General features: G+C 50.4%; 2 protein-coding genes across 13 annotated transcripts in view; one reads left to right on the forward strand and one right to left on the reverse strand.

Moving 5' to 3' along the window:
* LOC311530554 (uncharacterized protein) overlaps positions 1–17,425 on the forward strand; it is a 37,486-nt gene that overhangs the window by 8,351 nt on the left and 11,710 nt on the right. For 4 of the 6 annotated variants that reach the window (XM_084647315.1, XM_084647317.1, XM_084647320.1 and 1 more), the window contains exons 1-2: positions 4,934–5,072; positions 8,032–8,185. In XM_084647315.1, the coding sequence (XP_084503441.1) occupies positions 8,126–8,185 (60 nt within the window). In that variant the 5' untranslated portion in view covers positions 4,934–5,072; positions 8,032–8,125. Of the gene's footprint in view, positions 1–4,933; positions 5,073–6,421; positions 6,558–8,031; positions 8,186–17,425 lie in introns of those variants that run through there. The other 2 variants (XM_084647313.1, XM_084647316.1) reach the window with 2 other exon arrangements.
* On the reverse strand, positions 1,776–6,395 carry LOC311530552 (uncharacterized protein). 7 transcript variants are annotated; one of them, XM_084647307.1, is made up of 5 exons: positions 6,307–6,395; positions 5,411–5,499; positions 4,288–4,393; positions 3,829–3,942; positions 1,776–3,471 (listed from the first exon to the last, which is right to left on the reverse strand). In XM_084647307.1, the coding sequence occupies exons 2-5, from the start codon at positions 5,432–5,434 to the stop codon at positions 2,156–2,158; spliced, it is 1,560 nt and encodes a 519-aa protein (XP_084503433.1). In that variant the 5' UTR covers positions 5,435–5,499; positions 6,307–6,395; the 3' UTR covers positions 1,776–2,155. The 7 variants fall into 7 exon arrangements, with proteins under 7 accessions (XP_084503433.1, XP_084503432.1, XP_084503431.1 ...); XM_084647306.1 differs by having other exon boundaries at positions 6,239–6,367; XM_084647305.1 differs by lacking the exon at positions 6,307–6,395 and adding an exon at positions 6,175–6,238.

Raw genomic sequence — 17,425 nt, forward strand, 5'->3', positions numbered from 1 at the left:
ATTTGCAGGCCCTGCTCAGTCACATGGTGCTGCCTGACCACCTCCTTGCATGGCAGCTGCTGGAGCTGGCAAGCTGGGAGCTGCGGCTGTGGGGAGAGACAGCGGCCAACATCTGGGAGCTGCAGGGAGAGCCATTGCTTTTGCTGCTGCCTCTCCTCGGGGAGCTAAAGCAGCGACCCCTTCCTGCAGCTCCCAGGTGTTTGCTGCTGCCTCTCCACGCAGAGCAAACACCTGGGAGCTGTAGGAGGGACTGCTGAGGATAAGAGGGGGTGTGCTTGGGGGGCATGACTCAAGCTGTTGCGGGGGGCAAACCTTTAAATTGTGCCCCCCCACAGTTTTCAGCAGCCACCAGTCATCTCTGACAGAAGCCCCTAGCCCTGCCAAAAGGCAGAAGCCCTAAGCTCCCCCGCACCCCGCAGTCTGGTAGGCAGAGATTGGGGGGTGGGGGGGCTCCATGAGCTGCACCTGAACTGTAAAAGAGCCACATGGGGCTCGCGAGCCACAGTTTGGGCACCCCTGGTCTAGTAGCTTCCCAGGGATCAAAGTCAGACTGACTGGTCTGTAGTTCCCAGGCTCCTCCTTCCCAAATCCCCAGCTTGGCCGGTGACCCCAGGCAAGTTACTTCCCCATCTGTAACAGGGCGACAATGGCATTCGCCTCCATCACTTTGAGACCCCTGGATGAATAGCCCTATAGAAGAACTCAGTATCATCATCAACTAGTGCTGCCCCAACCCCTCCAGTAGAGCAGTACCCCTGTCCGCCAGCAGAGGCTCTAGCCCTGTGTTTCTTCTCCTGCAACTTCCTAATTCCCCTCATAACCCATCTCCCCGCAGGCAGGGCCATCCCGAGCAGGGTGCGGGGCCCGGGACATAGCAAGTCGGCACTTATCTGCTGGGGGGTGCTCCCCCCAGCTCCTGCCCCCACTTCACCCCTTCTCCCAGGGCCCCACCCAGCCCTGCTTCTTCCCATCCCTGCTCCACGTCTTTCCACCCCTGACCCTTCCAGCCCCGCCTCTTCCCTATCCAGTTCCACCCCTTCCCCCAAGCGCGCTGCACCCTTGCGCCTCTCCCCTCCCCACCAGTGCCAGATGCTGCAAAACAGCTGATCGGCGGCAGGTGCTGATAGGGAGAGGGAAGCGCTGATCAGCAGGGCCCACCGATGGGCAGGGGGAGGTTAGTAGGGGGGCTTCTCCTTTCCCCCCCGCCCGCCGCTCGACTCCCTGTTCGCCTCCTGACCCCTCTCGCCCGCCCGCCTCACCTCCGCGCCGGGCACCCACCTCCTCACGAAGGGCGGGGCCCAGGGCAGTCGCCCCAATTGGCCATACCCTAGGGACGGCTCTGCCTGCATGCTGGTGGCTGGAAGTTGAAGCTAGACAAATTCAGACGGGAAATAAGCACACGTTTTAACAGTGCGAGTAATTCACCATCGGAACAACTTACCGAGGGTGATGGCGGAGTCTCCGTCACTGAAAATCTTTCAATCAAGATGGAATATTTTTTCTGGTTCAAACGGGCACCATTCCAGGGAAGTCCTATGGCCTGTGTTACACAGGAGGTCAGACTAGATGATCACAATGGTCCCTTCTGGCCTCCGACTCTGGGAATAATCTTCACCCACTGAGCACGTCCTCCCTAATTCCCCAGCACTCAAGAGGAGGGCTCTGTAATTCCCCCCACCCCGCTCCCCAGCACGCAGGGCTCTGTAATCCCACCCCTCCCAGACACGCAGGGCTCCAGACAAGCTCCACCAGCTTCTCAAGAAAGCACAAGGAAGTTTCAGGGAGGGAACTTTTTTATTTGCGTGGGACCGGAAGTGACCCGGACACGGAACCAGGAAACTAAACAAAGGTGTCCGGAGAGAAGGTCTCTGCTCCCCCAACCTCAGGGCGCTGAGCGGCCAGGTGCCGTGGGGAACAGAGGAGTCGTCCACTCCAGGGTGACGGAAGCACTGGTGGAAGTGAGGGAGGGGGTTCTTACTCCACCCTCCCCTGGAGGAGACGGGTGTGTGTGTCTCTCTCTCCAGCCTCCCCATCGGAAGAGCAGGAGGCGCGGGGTCTCCAGACAGCCGGATCTGCAGCAGCAAAAGGCTCTATCTGACAAAGCCCAGGAGTCAGCTGCTGCCCATGTCCTGGCCCCAGAGAGGCTGGCGGGGGATCACTCCCGCTGGCTGGCCCTAGCCGCGGCACCACCATGCCCCCCGTGGTGCAGCCTGCGGTGGGTGATCACATTGGAGCTCTGGCTGAAGCGTTTCCCGCAGTCGGGGCAGACGTAGGGTTTCTCGCCGGTGTGGGTCCGGCGGTGCTTGGTGAGGGAGGAGTTGACGTTGAAGCCTTTCCCGCAGTCCAGGCAGACGTAGGGCCGCTCCCCGGTGTGCACCCTCTGGTGGGTGGTGAGGTGGGCTCTCTGGCTGTACTGCCGGCCGCACTCCCCGCACCGGAAGGGCTTCTCTCCCGTGTGGATACGCCGGTGCCGCACCAAGTTGGAGACCACAGCGAAGCTCTTCCCGCAGTCGCCGCAGATGAAGGGGGTCTCGCCGGTGTGGCTCCGCCGGTGGGTGAGGAGGTAGGAGCTGGTGGCAAAGCCCTTCCCGCAGTCGGAGCACGTGTAGCGCTTTTCGCGCCGGGAGGCGCTCTGGTGCCGGGCCAGGTGGGGCCGGTCGCTGAAGCCCTTCCCGCAGTCGGCGCAGCTGTCGGGCCGCTCGCCGGTGTGGACCCGCTGGTGGGCGATCAGCTTGGAGCTGATGGCGAAGCCCTTCCCGCAGTCGGGGCACTTGTAGGGCCGCTCCCCCGTGTGCAGCCGCTGGTGGGTCAGCAGGTTGGAGCTGCCGCTGAAGCGTTTCCCGCAGTCGCTGCAGGCGTAGGGCCGCTCCCCGGTGTGGACGCGCCGGTGCTTGATGAGGTCCGAGCTGACGTTGAAGCACTTCCCGCACTCCGGGCAGGCGTAGGGACGCTCGCCGGTGTGCAGCCGCCGGTGGGTGACCAGGTGGGAGCGCTGGCTGCAGAGCCGCCCGCAGTCGGGGCACTTGTAGGGCTTTTCGCCCGTGTGGCCCCGCTGGTGACGCACCAGGTTGGAGACCACGTTGAAGCGCTTCCCGCAGTCCCCGCAGGCGTAGGGTCTCTCTCCGGTGTGGATCCGCCGGTGGGTGACCAAGGCCGAGCTGTGCCCGAAGCCTTTCCCGCAGTCGGGACAGTTGTAGGGCTTCTCGCCGGCATGCCCACGCTGGTGCCGCAGGAGGTTGGAGAAGGCGCCAAAGGTTTTGCCGCAGTCGGCGCACGGGTGGGGTCTCTTGCCCCCGTGGGTCCTCTGATGGGCCAGGAGGTTGGACCGCCGACGGAAGCTCTTCCCACAGTCTTTGCACGTGTTCAGTCTCTCCCTGGGGCGCGGGCCCTTGCGCAACAGGGAGTCTTTGCGGGTCCTGAATACTTCCCCGAGGCGAGTGGGGTGATCTGGACAAGAGTCAATTCCCTGCGCTGGGGAGAAAGGAAATCTCAGAGAGGGGAATGGCAAAGGGGAGAAAATAAACCAAAATAACTGCTGGGAAGACTGAAAAATCAGGAGTCAAGCCCTTCCCTTGAGGAGGAGCAATTCTATCTCTGCATCCCACTGAACACTCAGCCCAGAGGGAGGTTCTGCCAGCTGTCGGTCAAGGCGGGTGGGAAGCCACGAGCGGTGTCTGCCATGAGGATATGACCCCCGCTGCGGACAATCCTGACTGGGGCAGGGGGGGGATGAGGCAGAACTGGGGGTGCTCATGGGGCCTTTGTGGGAATCCCAGCTGTCTCCTTCACTCACCGATGACGTCTGTGTCAGTTTCATGGATTTCTCACCTGGGCAGTCTCCTCTTGGGTTCTCCCTTTTTCTAGAGCCTTGGAGATCCGGGACCCACGGCTCTTCCTCGTGTTGTCGCTGGGAGACAGAGTCGGGTTTTGGAATCGGAGATCCTGTTCACAAGACAGCAGAGTGGCAAAGACCCTGGTTGGTTAAACTGTCCTAAAAATTTACGGCAAGAATGTTCTGGGATTTGGCTGGAGGGGGAACATTCATGGACCAAATTCATGGACCCCTTGGGGAAATCTCCCTCTGCCCCTTTGAAAGCCCAGGAGGTGGAGACAGGATTTAGATCATTCTATTTCCAAATCTCTTGTCCCATGGGAGGAGGCATGGAGGTTCTGGCCTCATCCCAGAAATCTTGGAGACCTAGGCCGATCCCAGAGCTGCAGCTGCACAAGGCACGTCAGGGACTATACAGTTTCTAACAAACGATGGGAAAACACACCCTCCCTTACCCTGTGAGGTCCCGTTCGCATGGTTCTCCTGCATGGCGTCCCTGTAGAGGGCCCTCTGACCGGGGTCAGTGAAGTACAAAGCCACCTCCTTGAAGGTCACCGGTCCCTGAAACAACAGGCATTCGCCACTCAGCACTTGCTGCCTCAGCCCCAATCCCACCAGCTCAGCCACTGGGGACCCAGACTGGTGTGTCTGCTCCATTCCCCAACACATTATGTCCTGACAGTTCCCATAACCCCCCCCAGTTAGATTTGCATCCCAACTGGTCCCTCATTCCAGACTGCTCCATGCACACCTGCCCTGTCATCACACCCAGATTTGCCTCTTCCTTGCTGCTCCGGACATAAGAATGGCCATCCTGGGTCAGACCAATGGTCCATCTAGCCCAGTCTTCTGTCTTCCAGCCGGTGCCAATGCCTCAGAGGGAATGAACAGAACAAGGCAACTATTGAGTGATCCATCCCCTGTCGTCCAGTCCCAGCTCCTGGCAATTGTTTTGCAATGTAAGGACAGTCAGATCAGAGAGCTGCGGCTGTGGAAAATGCTTCTGATGCTGCAAGATCAAATCCAGCCTTGTCTTGACCTGCCGGCCCTTCCGACTTCGTATACGCATGGCCGTCATCCCATCCGCATTACGGGAACAGCAGTGCAGAGACGACGTGGGAATCAGGGGTGTGGCCTAGTGGTTAGAACAGGGCAACAGGGCTGCAAAGTTACATCACATCCCCGTCCTTCAGTTTCCTCATCAGTACAAGGTGGATAACAAGACCAGCCTAGCTCCCAGGTAGGTGAAAGCCTGGGGTGGAAGGAGGAGCTTTAAAGTATTATTATTAGAGGGAGAGAGGCCAAATCAGAAACAGCTCCTTTGGTACGCACGCTCCCAACCACAAAAAGTCACCCAAAGGTGCTGCTCCAAATGTGGCAGTTCTGGCCCCAGTTTGTCCCAGGGTCAGGTCTCATTCCACCCAAGAGGGGAGATTCCTGCTTCCCAGTAACAGGCATGAACAGGGTCCATCACACCCCTTGTAAATAAAAATTCCCTGCCCCAACCCTACCCTGTGTATTTCCTGCCCCTCTCTCTACAGGACAAACCCACAGCAGCTCCCTGAGAAATCCCCCTACCTGAGCCGGCTCCGCTCCAGCCATTTCCCTGCCCTGGCCCGCAGGAGGACGGGATGATCCGGAGTGAAACGTGGATGTTGTTCTGCGGCCTGACAGGGGGGAAAGGGGAGTGGGGAGGTTTCAGATGGGACTGGAGTCCACTTCACGCCCCGATTCCCCCCCAGCTCCATCCCTGCAGAGGGACCTTCCAGATTCTGCTGCCCCTGCTCTCCCCCGTCTCCCTCCTGCCCCCTCTCCCCTCCCCTCGGCTGGGAGACTCGGTCCCTGGCCGGGTCCCGGCCCGTTCGCTCCCCCGGCGCTGGCCCGGCTCCTGCCGGCGCCCAGGGGGGCAGAGCCGGGGGGGCGGGGGGGGGCAGCAGCAGCTCCGGGACTCGCAGACCCCCGCCCCCCCGGGAGCAGAGCTGGGGCGAGGAGGGGCCGTCGGTGCAGAGTCACTTTCCTGCCCGGCCCCGGCCCTTCCCCCGGGTCTCCCCCCTCACCTGCAGGCTCCGGCTCAGGGGCTGGTGTCGGCGGAGCCCGGGGCTGCCCCAGGGGCTGGTTCCACCCACCGCAGAAAGTCCCGCCCCCCGGCTGGCACAGAGCGGGGTGAATGCGGCTCGCTCCCCGCACAGACCCCGCTGGGGAGCAGCAGCGGCTCAGCCCGGGCTCACAAGCATCGAGTCCCATCCAGGAGCCGCAGAGCCTCTCCTCGCTCCCCCCAGCATCCACCCCAGCCCCAGCCCCTTCCTGTTCCGCTCAATACCAAGCCGAGCTGCAACACGCACTGGATGGAGCCGCCCTGGGCCAGGCTGGGGGGGCGAACTAATAAAGATGCTGAGTGAGGCCCACCCAGCTCAGCGAGCCTCTCGCCGGGGGAGGCGGCTCTTTCTGCAGCTCAGTGACCCTCCAGCTCTTGCCTGGTCCAGCAAACCCCCAGCAGAGAGCAGAGAAAGCTCAGCCTGGTTCCTCGCCCTCGCTGCAACCCCAGCTCCGGAGTCCTCTTGCCTGCCTCGTGATGAGGGAAGGCGTGACCGAGAACTTCCCTTCTGCTGTATCACATACCCAGTGAGGGGCCGTTAAGGGTTAATGGGATTTTATGAACCCAGTGTTGCCACAGGAAAAATCACGAGCTAAACCACAGGAAAATCACAAGATGGACTTTAAAAGGGTGAGGTTTTAAAAGGTCCCCCGAAGTTCCTTTTGTTTGCTTTCTACTTTTTGGAACCTTTAAGGAGTTCTGTTTTCCTGGTTTCTTTGGCATGGGTGTTGTTGTTTTGGTGTGGTTTAGAGGGCTTTTATGTTTGTTTGTTTTTAAAAGAAACATACCCCCTTTTCTAAGTGAAAGCAGAGATTTTTCCCATGATCACAGGAGTCCAGGAGCTGGAACTTTAAGGAAAATCCCTAATATCACAAGAGTGGTGATTAAAATCCAGAGAGTTGGCATTTCTGTTATTTAGTATATATTTATTTATGAGCTCTGTTGCGGAAGCATCGAACACATGTACACAGACACAGAAACACACACAAAATCACTGTGTCCCTGGACTCTAAAGGGATAAAATCACCCTGAAGAAAGTAAAGGGTTTTTAGTAAGATTATTTAACTGTTTTCCTTTTAAAAACAAAACCAAAAAAACCTTTTTATTAAGGCAAAGTTACAATAAAAGGTTAACATACTACATTATTTATCCCGTCAGTATTAAAAGAACCTGGTTAAACCAGAATCTTTCCTTTGTTTTTAACAACTATTTTATAATGTTGCCAACTCCCACAATTGCATCATGAGGTTTGCAATCTTTGGTGCATTTCCGAAAGCCCCAGCTCCTGAATTCATGTTATTCCACGAAAGTCTCAGCTTTCAGTTATAAAAATACAGGAACACAGGACTGGAAGGGCCATTCTGGGCTAGTGAGAAATCCAGTCCCCCTGCTCTCGCAGGCAATCCCATCATATAATCCCATTCATTAATTTATCAAGCTCCATTTTAGTATTAATTAGGTTGTTTGCCCCCACAATGACTTGAGAGGCTGTTCCAGAACTTCACTTCTCTGATGGTTAGTATATATTTATTTATGAGCTCTGTTGCGGAAGCATCAAACACATGTACACAGACACAGAAAACCTTCCAATTTCCAACATAGATTTATTCACGGCTGCTTAGTTTCTTGGCCTGTTGGTTGCAGAGGAAAGCTTGCAAATTTGACCTGATTGTTTCAAAAAAGTTCAAAATGTAGAAGGCAAATTTAAAAAGCCATCATCTATCTATCTATCTATCTATCTATCTATCTATCTATCTCATGATCTGCAAGGTAATCTCATGATCTTGGGAGGGACCTGACTCATGGGTTTTGAAGATTTGCGGTTTGTTGTGCTTTATTCAAATCCAGTGAAAACTGAACATTTGGGAGAAAACATGTCTTTGTTAGCGGTCCGACACTCTGCTTCTTCAGTGAATATGTGAGAGCTCACAGTTCAAATGTCTCAGGCCTCCAACTGCCAGCAAAGCTCAGGGCGTCTGATTCAGATGTCCTGATATTGCCCAGTTCAGAAAAAGCAGGGGAGGTGGATTTTTAAAATTGAGGTTTCCTTTATACATCATTTTAAATAAAAGCACAAACTCAATGTTAAAACATCCCTTTGCAGGTGACTTTGAAGAGTGAGGATCAGCGTGCGAGCAGTGACTGAGAAACGCAGGACGGGTAGCACAGACTCTCCATGTGTGTGGGTAGAAAGGCGAATGAGACACCAAGAAGCATCGTCGCCCTCTGGTGTGAACCCCATCCTCCAGCCACCCAGTGTGGGTCCCTCATAGGTCCTTGGGGTTAGCCCCATGCCCCAGCAGCACCCTGACATGATCCCCCATCATGTCCCCTGTCATAAATATAAAGGGAAGGGTAACCACCTTTCTGTATACAGCAACTCCTTCGTTTTGTGAATAGCTGAAACTATTTGTGTCACATCTGTAAATAGTTTCAGGTATTTTTCACTGAATAAGTTATTTGTCCCCCCCAAAATTTGCCCAGCTCTACACAGGACACGTTATCCTCTGCAGAGCCAATTATTAACATTGCAATAGCACCCAAATTGACATAGATGCTCCATTGTGCTAGGCACGGAGAGAGCCAGCCCCTGGCCCAAAGAGCTCATGATCTAAATAAAACAGATACAGAGAGGACAGCCTATAAATCCTCACTGCACAGCTAAGACAAAGAGAGGATGTGACTTGACCAAGGTCATGCAGGAGACCAGTGGCAGGGATGGGAATAACACCCAGGTGCTCTGAGTTCCAGCCTAGTGCCCACCCCACTAGGCCAGTACTTCTTAACTAATATGCTGTGATTACAGCTGTGTGAAGAATGGGTTTTTTCAGTTTGCAAGCACAGTAGAACCTCAGAGTTAGGAACACCAGAGTTAGGAACTGACCGGTGATCCACACGCCCCATTTGGAACCGCAAGTACACAATCAAGCAGCAGCAGAGACCTAAATAAACAAATAAAGCAAGTACAGTACAGTAAGGCTGCTATGTCCGGCTATGGTTGGGTTAGATTTCCAAGTATGTGACAGCTGGATGGAATGACCGGTTTTCCCCAGAGGCCTCCTTCAGTCTCCTGATCTCTGACAGCTCTCACCTGCCCCCTGACTCATCAGGTCTCTCACACCTTTAACACCCACATGGCCTCTCTTAAGCCTGATGAGGGGTCCTCTCGATCCATGGCCCAGGACAGTCACTGTCGTTCCTTCCAGCTGTCACATACTTGGGAGTCAACCTTGACCATAGCTGGACATACCGGCTTCACCCGGAACACCTGGAAATGAAGATCTCTTCCTGTACTGCCTCTTTGTACACCTGTATTGGACCTGGTGTTTGTTCCAGTTGAATACAGCTTTGCAGTCTGGGGGGAGCGCAGCTTCACAACACAGAGCTGAATTGGGCCTCTCGTGTTCTCAGCGTACTCCTGCATACGAGAGAGAGGAGTCCCCTGATGAGTCACACGGGCCCCCACTCCCTCAAAGGCCAGCATCACCCTGTGTCCGGGTTGCCAACCTGAAAAGGTTGAGAAACACTGGTCTAGACCATGCTGCCACCATGATTGAATTCCAGGTCCCATTATTAGGCTTGTTTGAATTCCAGAGCATTAAAATAAACTACCCTGATTAGAAATGTCGACTTTTAGTTGAAAGTTTCTAACTCAAGAATGGTTTGTTGCCTCCACTTCCGACTTGCCACATGGTCGGCTCTCCCTGAAAACCTTAATTCCAGGCCTAATTGTGAGAAACCGGGCTGCAATTAAGCAAGTCGATGAGTAATTTTTGGGAGGTGTAGTTCAGAGGAAGGTTGGGCTAGCATGATGATACTGAGACTGGGGCTTACAAGCCACAAGTGGCTCTTTAATGTGTTTCCGGCAACTCTTTGCAGCACATGATAGTAAAACACTGTGTGATTTAATTATTAACCGATCTAAGTTATTAACCAATCAGGATACTTTTACAATAGAACTTCAGAGCTCCAAACACCCCAGGGACAGAGGTTGGTTGTAACTCTGAACAAAATGTTATGGTGGTTCTTTCAAAAGTTTACAACTGAACATTGATTTGACAGCTTTGAAAATTTACTGTGCAAAAGAAAAATGCTGCTTTCCCTTTATTTTTTTAGTAGTTTACATTTAACACAGTACTGTACTGTATTTGCTTTATCTTTGTCTTTTCTCCACTGCTGCCTGACTGAGTACTTCTGGTTCCAAATGAGGTGTGTGGTTGACTGGTCAGTCTGTAACTCTGGTGTTCGTAACTCTGAGTTCTACTGTACTCTGTTATGAACCAATTAAGTTATTAAACATGCACTACGTTATTATTATTTCAGTTACTATTATAATAACTTATAATAATAAGTTATTATTATTTCACCAGGAGGGTGGTGAAGCACTGGAATGGGTTACCTAGGGAGGTGGTGGAATCTCCTTCCTTAGAGGTTTTTAAGGCCTGTCTTGACAAAGCCCTGGCTGGGATGATTTAGTGGGTGTTGGTCCTGCTTTGAGCAGGGGGTTGGACTAGATGACCTCCTGAGGTCTCTTCCAACCCTAATCTTCTATGATTCTATGATTAACCAGTCAGGATGCTTTTACTATGATCATGTGTTTCCTTGCTCATGAAGAGCGGATGTAGGGCTGAATAAGCATGGTTTAAATAACATTAAGATTTCTGTCACTACAACTGTAGTTGATAAAATAATAAGGCTTGATCAGTCATTTTACTGTGAGAATTAGACAGATAGATAGATAGAAAACTAAATATTTCCCCTGTCATACTGTTTAAACCTGAATATAAAGTACTATAGTAAATGAAACAATGAATTCACACTGCTGTGTCTCTTTTGAGTAATGCTGATCACTAATTTGGCTCCTAACTCACTGAGGTCTGAGCATCACTGAGCTAGCGGTTGGGGCACTGGACTGGGTCCCAAGGTATCTGTGCTCATGTTTTGACTTTGTCATATTCTTCTTGTGTGACTTTAGGCAGGAAGTTCTCAAAGTCCCCTATGGGAGACAACAAGCTGAATTCCACTGGGAACTGAGGCCTATTGATTTCAATAGGAGTTAGGCACCTAAGTACAACAGAACCTCAGAGTTCCGAACACCTCGGGAACAGAGGTTGTTCGTAACTCTGAACAAAACGTTATGGTGGTTCTTTCAAAAGTTTACAGCTGCACATTGACTTAATACAGCTTTGAAACTTTACTATGCAGAAGGAAAATGCAGCTTTTAACCATCTTAATTTAAACAAAACAAGTCCAGAAACAGTTTCCTTATCTTGTCAAATCTTTTTGTTTAAACTTTCCCTTTTTTTTAGTAGTTTACGTTTAACACAGCACTGTACTGTATTTGCTTTTTTGTTGTTGTTTTTTGTCTCTGCTGCTGCCTGATTGCGTACTTCCGGTTCCAAATGGGGTGTGTGGTTGACTGCTCAGTCTGGAATTCTGGTGTTTGTAACTGTGAGGTTCTCTTGTACCTTTGAAGAGCTGGAACTCAGTTCCCAACTCCTTTAATCTTCTTTGAATACATGGCATGTAGTTTCTATGGGTCTCAGTTCCCATCTGTAAAACAGGGATGGTCCTTGTTCTTTTGTCTACTAGATTGTAAGCTGCGTAGGGCAGGGACTATCTCTTGGTCTCTGTGTGTACAGCGCGTGGTGCAATGAGGCCTTGGTCTCAAGTGGTGCTACTGAAATATAAGTATAGTTTAGCCTGGATTCACTGATCCGCCCCCTGTGAGTATAGAAGCGAAATCCTCATGCTTTTACAAACTCAGCTACTACTGTGGCTAGATTCAGGTGTTTAGGTCTCACTGACTATGAGAATTAGCTTTGACTGATCTATTTATTTTTTAAATAAACGGAATAAGCAGCACATGTGGTGAGAGTGAGAGATTTCAGAGTGGCTCCTCTTTATTGGGTGCGAAGTGACTTCCTGATCCTTTTGCCCCTTTGCTGCAAGCGCAAAGAAATCGCATTGCACTGCGCAGGAATTGCCGCACTGGGTCAGACTCGTGGTCTGTCGATTTCCGTCTGCATCAATGGCCAGATACTTCACGGGAAGGGGCACATGATTCAAAGCCTTAGGCCTTCTATACACACTCAGAAGTTGTACCACTTTAGCTATACTGGTGCAGTTAAACCAGAACAACCTCCCTAGCCTGGAGGCAGTAATACCAATATACAAGTGCCTATGCTGTTATAGCTTATTCCCATATGAGAAGGGGAATAAGCTATACTGTAATAAGCACTTTTGTGCTGATATAACTGCCTACACACTAGGGATTTTACCAGTACAGTAAAACCTGAGTTACGAACACCTCGGGAATGGGGGTTGTTCGTAACTCTGAACATAACATTATGGTTCTTTCAAAAGTTTACAACTGAACATTGACTTAATACAGCTTTGAAACTTTACTGTGCAGAAGAAAAATGCTGCTTTCTCTTTTTATTTTAGTAGTTTACATTTAACACAGTACGGTCCTGTATTTGGTTTTTTTTTGGTCTCTGGCTGCGTACTTCCGGTTCCAAATGAGGTGTGTGGTTGACTGGTCAGTTCATAAGTCTGGTGTTTGTAACTCTGAGGTTTTCCTGTATAACTATTTCAGTTAAAAAAAAAAAAATCACACCCCTATCTGAATTATTATACCAATACGAAATCAGAGGATAGACTTTACCTAAATAGATCACTTCATCCAGGCAGCCTGACTGTTGTTTGTTTAATCCAGTGGTCTCCAAACGGTGGGGTGCGCCCCACTAGGGGGCACAGAGGAACATTTGGGAGGGCACGGCAGGGCCCAGGCCAGACCCCACGGGGGCGGGGGGCAGGAAGGGAACACCACTCAGCCCCATACTGCCTTCAGCCCCGACCCCAGGTGTAGTTCCAGCGTTGGCCCTGACTATGGCTCTACTCCTGGCCACGGCTCCTGACCACTGTTCTGGCCTGGCTGCAGCTCAGTTACTGGGCCCAGCTCTTGACTGACAGGGGGGCGCAGACTGGGTAAGGTGGGGGCATGACTGAAAAAGTTTTGGGACTACTGCTTTAATCCATGCACAGTGCTTAGATCTCATGGTGATAAACTCTGTCAGTCCCTAATACAGCCAAACACAAACGCAGAGTAGTCCCATTAATGTCAATTGAGATTTCTCGCATGCTTAAACTTCAGTGTTTGTTGAATCGGGGCCTAAGTGCTTTTCACATTGTTTCATCTCACAGACAATCTTAAAGGCAGGAGGAGAACTAAAATATTTAATAGGTTGCTTTGCTCTGGACACAATTTTTCATTACTGAAGCTGGCAAAGAAACTTGATAGTGGTTAGGCTGCTGGAATGCTAAGAACACTGCTGATCACGCTGACCAACATTGTACCATTGTTTCCTTGTACTCCCAGGTCTGTCTTTCTGTATCCATCTGTTGTCTCTTGTCTTAAACTGAGATTGTATACTCTTTGTTTCCTGTTCTGTGTTTGTACAGCACCTGGCACAAATGGCCCTTGACTGGGGCTCCTAGGCACTACAGTAATACAAATAAATAATAGTAATTAGAAAAGAAAAAAGTGAAGAATACAGTCTGTGATGGCCCAGTGCCATTTATTCATTGTTTTCAGTGACTGGAGCAAAGAAAGATACTGCGTGTAGGTGTAGTTCTTTCATCAGTGGGTGATTTCTGTGTCCACTGTACACTTAGGACAGATTCTGCTACACATATTCATATTGAATAGTATGTGGGAAACATAGGAATTGCCAGACTGGGTCAGTTCCCAGTCAGTTCTCTGACTGTTCCAGAAGATGACAGAGCTTTGCTATAGCAGATGTGGGATAACCTGCCCCCAGTCAGATCTCAACCTGGCGTCTAATATGAGACTCCTTCTGCCCCACAACAGAAGATGTTTACAAGCAGGAATCAGGCTCACAGATTTTTTATTTTAAATAAGTGGGACTGAGACATTGCCAGACTATGAAATTAAAGGAGCAAGTGGCGCTGAGCAATCTAATAATGGCTTAAAAACATCCAACTTGCATATTTTCCCAGTGGCTTTAAAATTGTTGTGGAATTAATCTGCCAGGAAAAATGTACTATCCACAGTCAATCTATCATCCTTAGGGATAGGCCAAACTCTGATACCCTTGCTGTGAATAGTATTTCACTCCCTGATTAATTAATGCCATTGATTTTGAAAAAAAACAATTTTGAGATTGTTTACTCTAGAAAGTAGATGACTGTAAGGGGACATAATTGTCCTAACAGCGAGGTGCCATATTCATAGAACAGGATCCTCTTGTACTAGTTGCTGTACAAGCATACAGTTAAAAGCTGATCTTGAATCCAGGCCCACAGGGTTTTCGGGAAACAGCTCTGGGATGTTTCACCAGTGCTACTCAGACCTCAGAAATATATATATATTTCTCAAAGCAAATAAATTAATAACTTGGTGCAAGTTGCTAACTTAATTGGTTAATTACATAGTAAAAGCATCCAGATTGATTAATAACTTAGATTGGTTAATAATTAAATCACACAGTGTTTTAATATTGTGTGCTGCAAAGAGCCAGAGGAGACATATTACAGTTTTATCACTGTGCTACACCAACACACTGGGATTGGGAACTCACAGATTTGTGTGGGCCAGCTGCCAGGGTTCTATGACCCACTTCCTGATTGGCCACATAGTTTTGGCCCTGATTGCCTGGCGACTCTATATAAATTTCCTGTTTTGCTACTCGCCTTGTCTGTGTAACAGGCCATTGCCTTGCTAGTTGCTACTTGGCCTCACCTGACTCTGCCTCACTGCCTCACCCTTGCTGTGCCTTCCCCTTGGATTGGATCTCACCGTGATCAGACTTCTTGTATGAACTCTGATCAGGACTCCCTTTTGCCCTGCCTTACTCCCGGACGTTACCCACAGAACAAAAAGACAGTCCCTGCCTTAAGCGTCTTAGAAACTTAGTATGAAACAAGAGACATCAGATGGGTATGGACACGGGCACCGAAATACAATTGTCCTGGGGGGTGCTCAACCCCCACTCCACCCTTTCCCCCAATGCCCCACGCCCACCCCACCTTTTCCTGCCCCTGCTCTGTCCTCGATCTGCCCCCACTCCATTCTTTTCTTCCCCCAATGCCCCACCCCACCTCTTCCCGTCCCTGCTCTGCTTCTGCCCCATCTCTTCCCGCACCCTCCCCTGAACACCCCCCATCCCGAGACACTATTGGTCAGCGTGATAGACAATGGTCTCTACAGTTCAGAAAAAGACCAAAACATGGTTGAGGTTTGAGGGTTTTTTTACATCCCAGCAAAGCAGAGTTTTGAGAAGGGATTTGAAAGTGGATAATCAGATTAGCAGTGCAGGAATTTCTGTTCTTCTTGTCTTGTAGCAAAGGAAGAAAGCGGGATCGCTTGACGATTACCTGTTCTGTTCATTCCGTCTGAAGCACCTGCCATTAGCCACTGTTAGAGGAAAGGATACTGGGCGAGATAGACCATTGGTCTGACCCAGTAGAGCCATTCTAATGAACAAGGGGACATGCAATGAAATGAAAAGGTGGGAAAATTCAAAACCAATAAGGAAATACTTTTTTGTGCCACCTGCAATTAGCCTGCAGAACTCATTGCTACAGGAAGTTGTTGAGGACAAGAACACAGCAGGATTTATATGGCGAACAAGAATATCCAGAACTGTTTCAATGAACACCACCACATTCTGCCAGGGATAGTAAACCTCATGCTTCAAGGTTTAACCCAATCTCTAAAGTGCTACTGCTGATGTAAATGACAACACAAGGGGAAAAGCCTCTGGTGTGTGTGAGGGAGTGGAGAATTCTGATTTGGGTTCTAAGTGTAAATGAGGACAACAAGGTCAAGACAGAGGAGAATTAGCCTCACAAGGGGCTGGCGCCGTTTAGCCTGAAAAGATAACAACAGCCTGCATCTTTACATTTATTTCAGTGGGACAGCAATTGGAGTAAACAAGAGCATAATCCAGCCATGGCTTTTCAGATGTTTTGTCTCACAGAAGGGTTGGGAAGGAGATTCTAAACATATTAAAAAAAACGTTAAAAGCCTAATTTAGTTAGGAAGGAAATAAAGGCTCAGAGGTTTGGGTTGCCAGCCTTACATTTGGGTCATATGGGTTCAATTCACTCTTTGTCTACTGACTGAGGCTACGTCCAAACTACAGACTTTTCAATGGCGCTGTGCCGCTATAAGGTCTCCTGTGTTGAGTTCTCCTGTTGGCTAATTAAACCACCCTTAACGAGCAATGATAGCTCTGTCAGCGGGAGCGGACATAAAAAAAGGTGCTAGCCGCTTGTACTCACCCGGCGGTGCTCCGGGTCTTCGGTGGTACTTCAGCGGCAGATCCTTCACTCGCTCCGGGTCTTCGGCAGCACTGAAGGGCCAGCCACCGAAATGCCATTGAATACCCGGAGCGAGTGAAGGACCTGCCGCTGAAATGCCGCTGAAGACCCGGAGCGCTGCCGGGTGAGTAAAAATTAAAAAGGCACCAAAAAATTAAAAAGGTGCCATTTGTGCTCAGTGTGAGAGTGGCCACTGCCCTGCTTCCCCCCAGCTACACTACTGGTTCAGGGGTTGTTTTTTCCCCACACCCTGGAGTGACAAAAGTTTTAGTCACAAAAATACCAATGTAAACATAGCTTAAGTTCCAAAGCTTGTCTCTCACCAGCAGAAGTTGGCCCAATAACAGATATTACCTCACCCCACCTTGTCTCGCTCATCATTGGAATTGGAAAAGGTTCAGAAAAGGGCAACAAAAATTATTAGGGATATGGAACAGCTTCCATATGAGGAGAGATTAATAAGACTGGGACTTTTCAGTTTGGAAAAGAGACAACTAAGGGGGGATATGATTGAGGTCTATAAAATCATGACTGTGTGGAGAAAGTAAATAAGGAGTGTTATTTACTCCTCATAACACAAGAACTAGGGGTCACCAAATGAAATTACTAGGCAGCTGGTTTAAAACAAATAATAGGAAGTATTTCTTCACACAACGCACAGTCAACCTGTGGAACTCCTTGCCGGAGGATGTTGTGAAGGCCAAGACTATAACAAGGTTCAAAAAGAACTAGATAAGTTCATGGAGGGTAGGTCCATCAATGGCTATTTGCCAGGATGAACTGGGATAGAGTCCCTAGCCTCCGTTTGCCAGAAGCTGGGAATGGGATCACTGGATGATTACCTGTTCTGTTCATTCCCTCTGGGGCACCTGGCATTGGCCACTGTTGGAAGACAGGCTACTGGGCTAGATGGGCCGTTGGTCTGAGCCAGTAGGGCCCTTATGTTTTTATCCCAGGTCACTTAGACTCTTTGTGCCTGGTTTCCCAGCTGTAGCATGGGGGTAGCCTGCGTCCCAGCACCGCTGGGAGGAGGGTGCCTGGCTAGGTGAGAGCCCGTGTGGCACTGGATCCCATGGTGCTGTGGGCTGCAGCCAGAGACGCACCTGGAAAGAGCATGAGGTTCTGCCAGGGAGCGGCGGGGCTGGGGAAAG

The sequence above is a fragment of the Lepidochelys olivacea genome (assembly GCF_965140295.1).
Source record: "Lepidochelys olivacea isolate rLepOli2 genome assembly, chromosome: 14".
NCBI classification, from domain to species: Eukaryota; Metazoa; Chordata; order Testudines; family Cheloniidae; genus Lepidochelys; species Lepidochelys olivacea.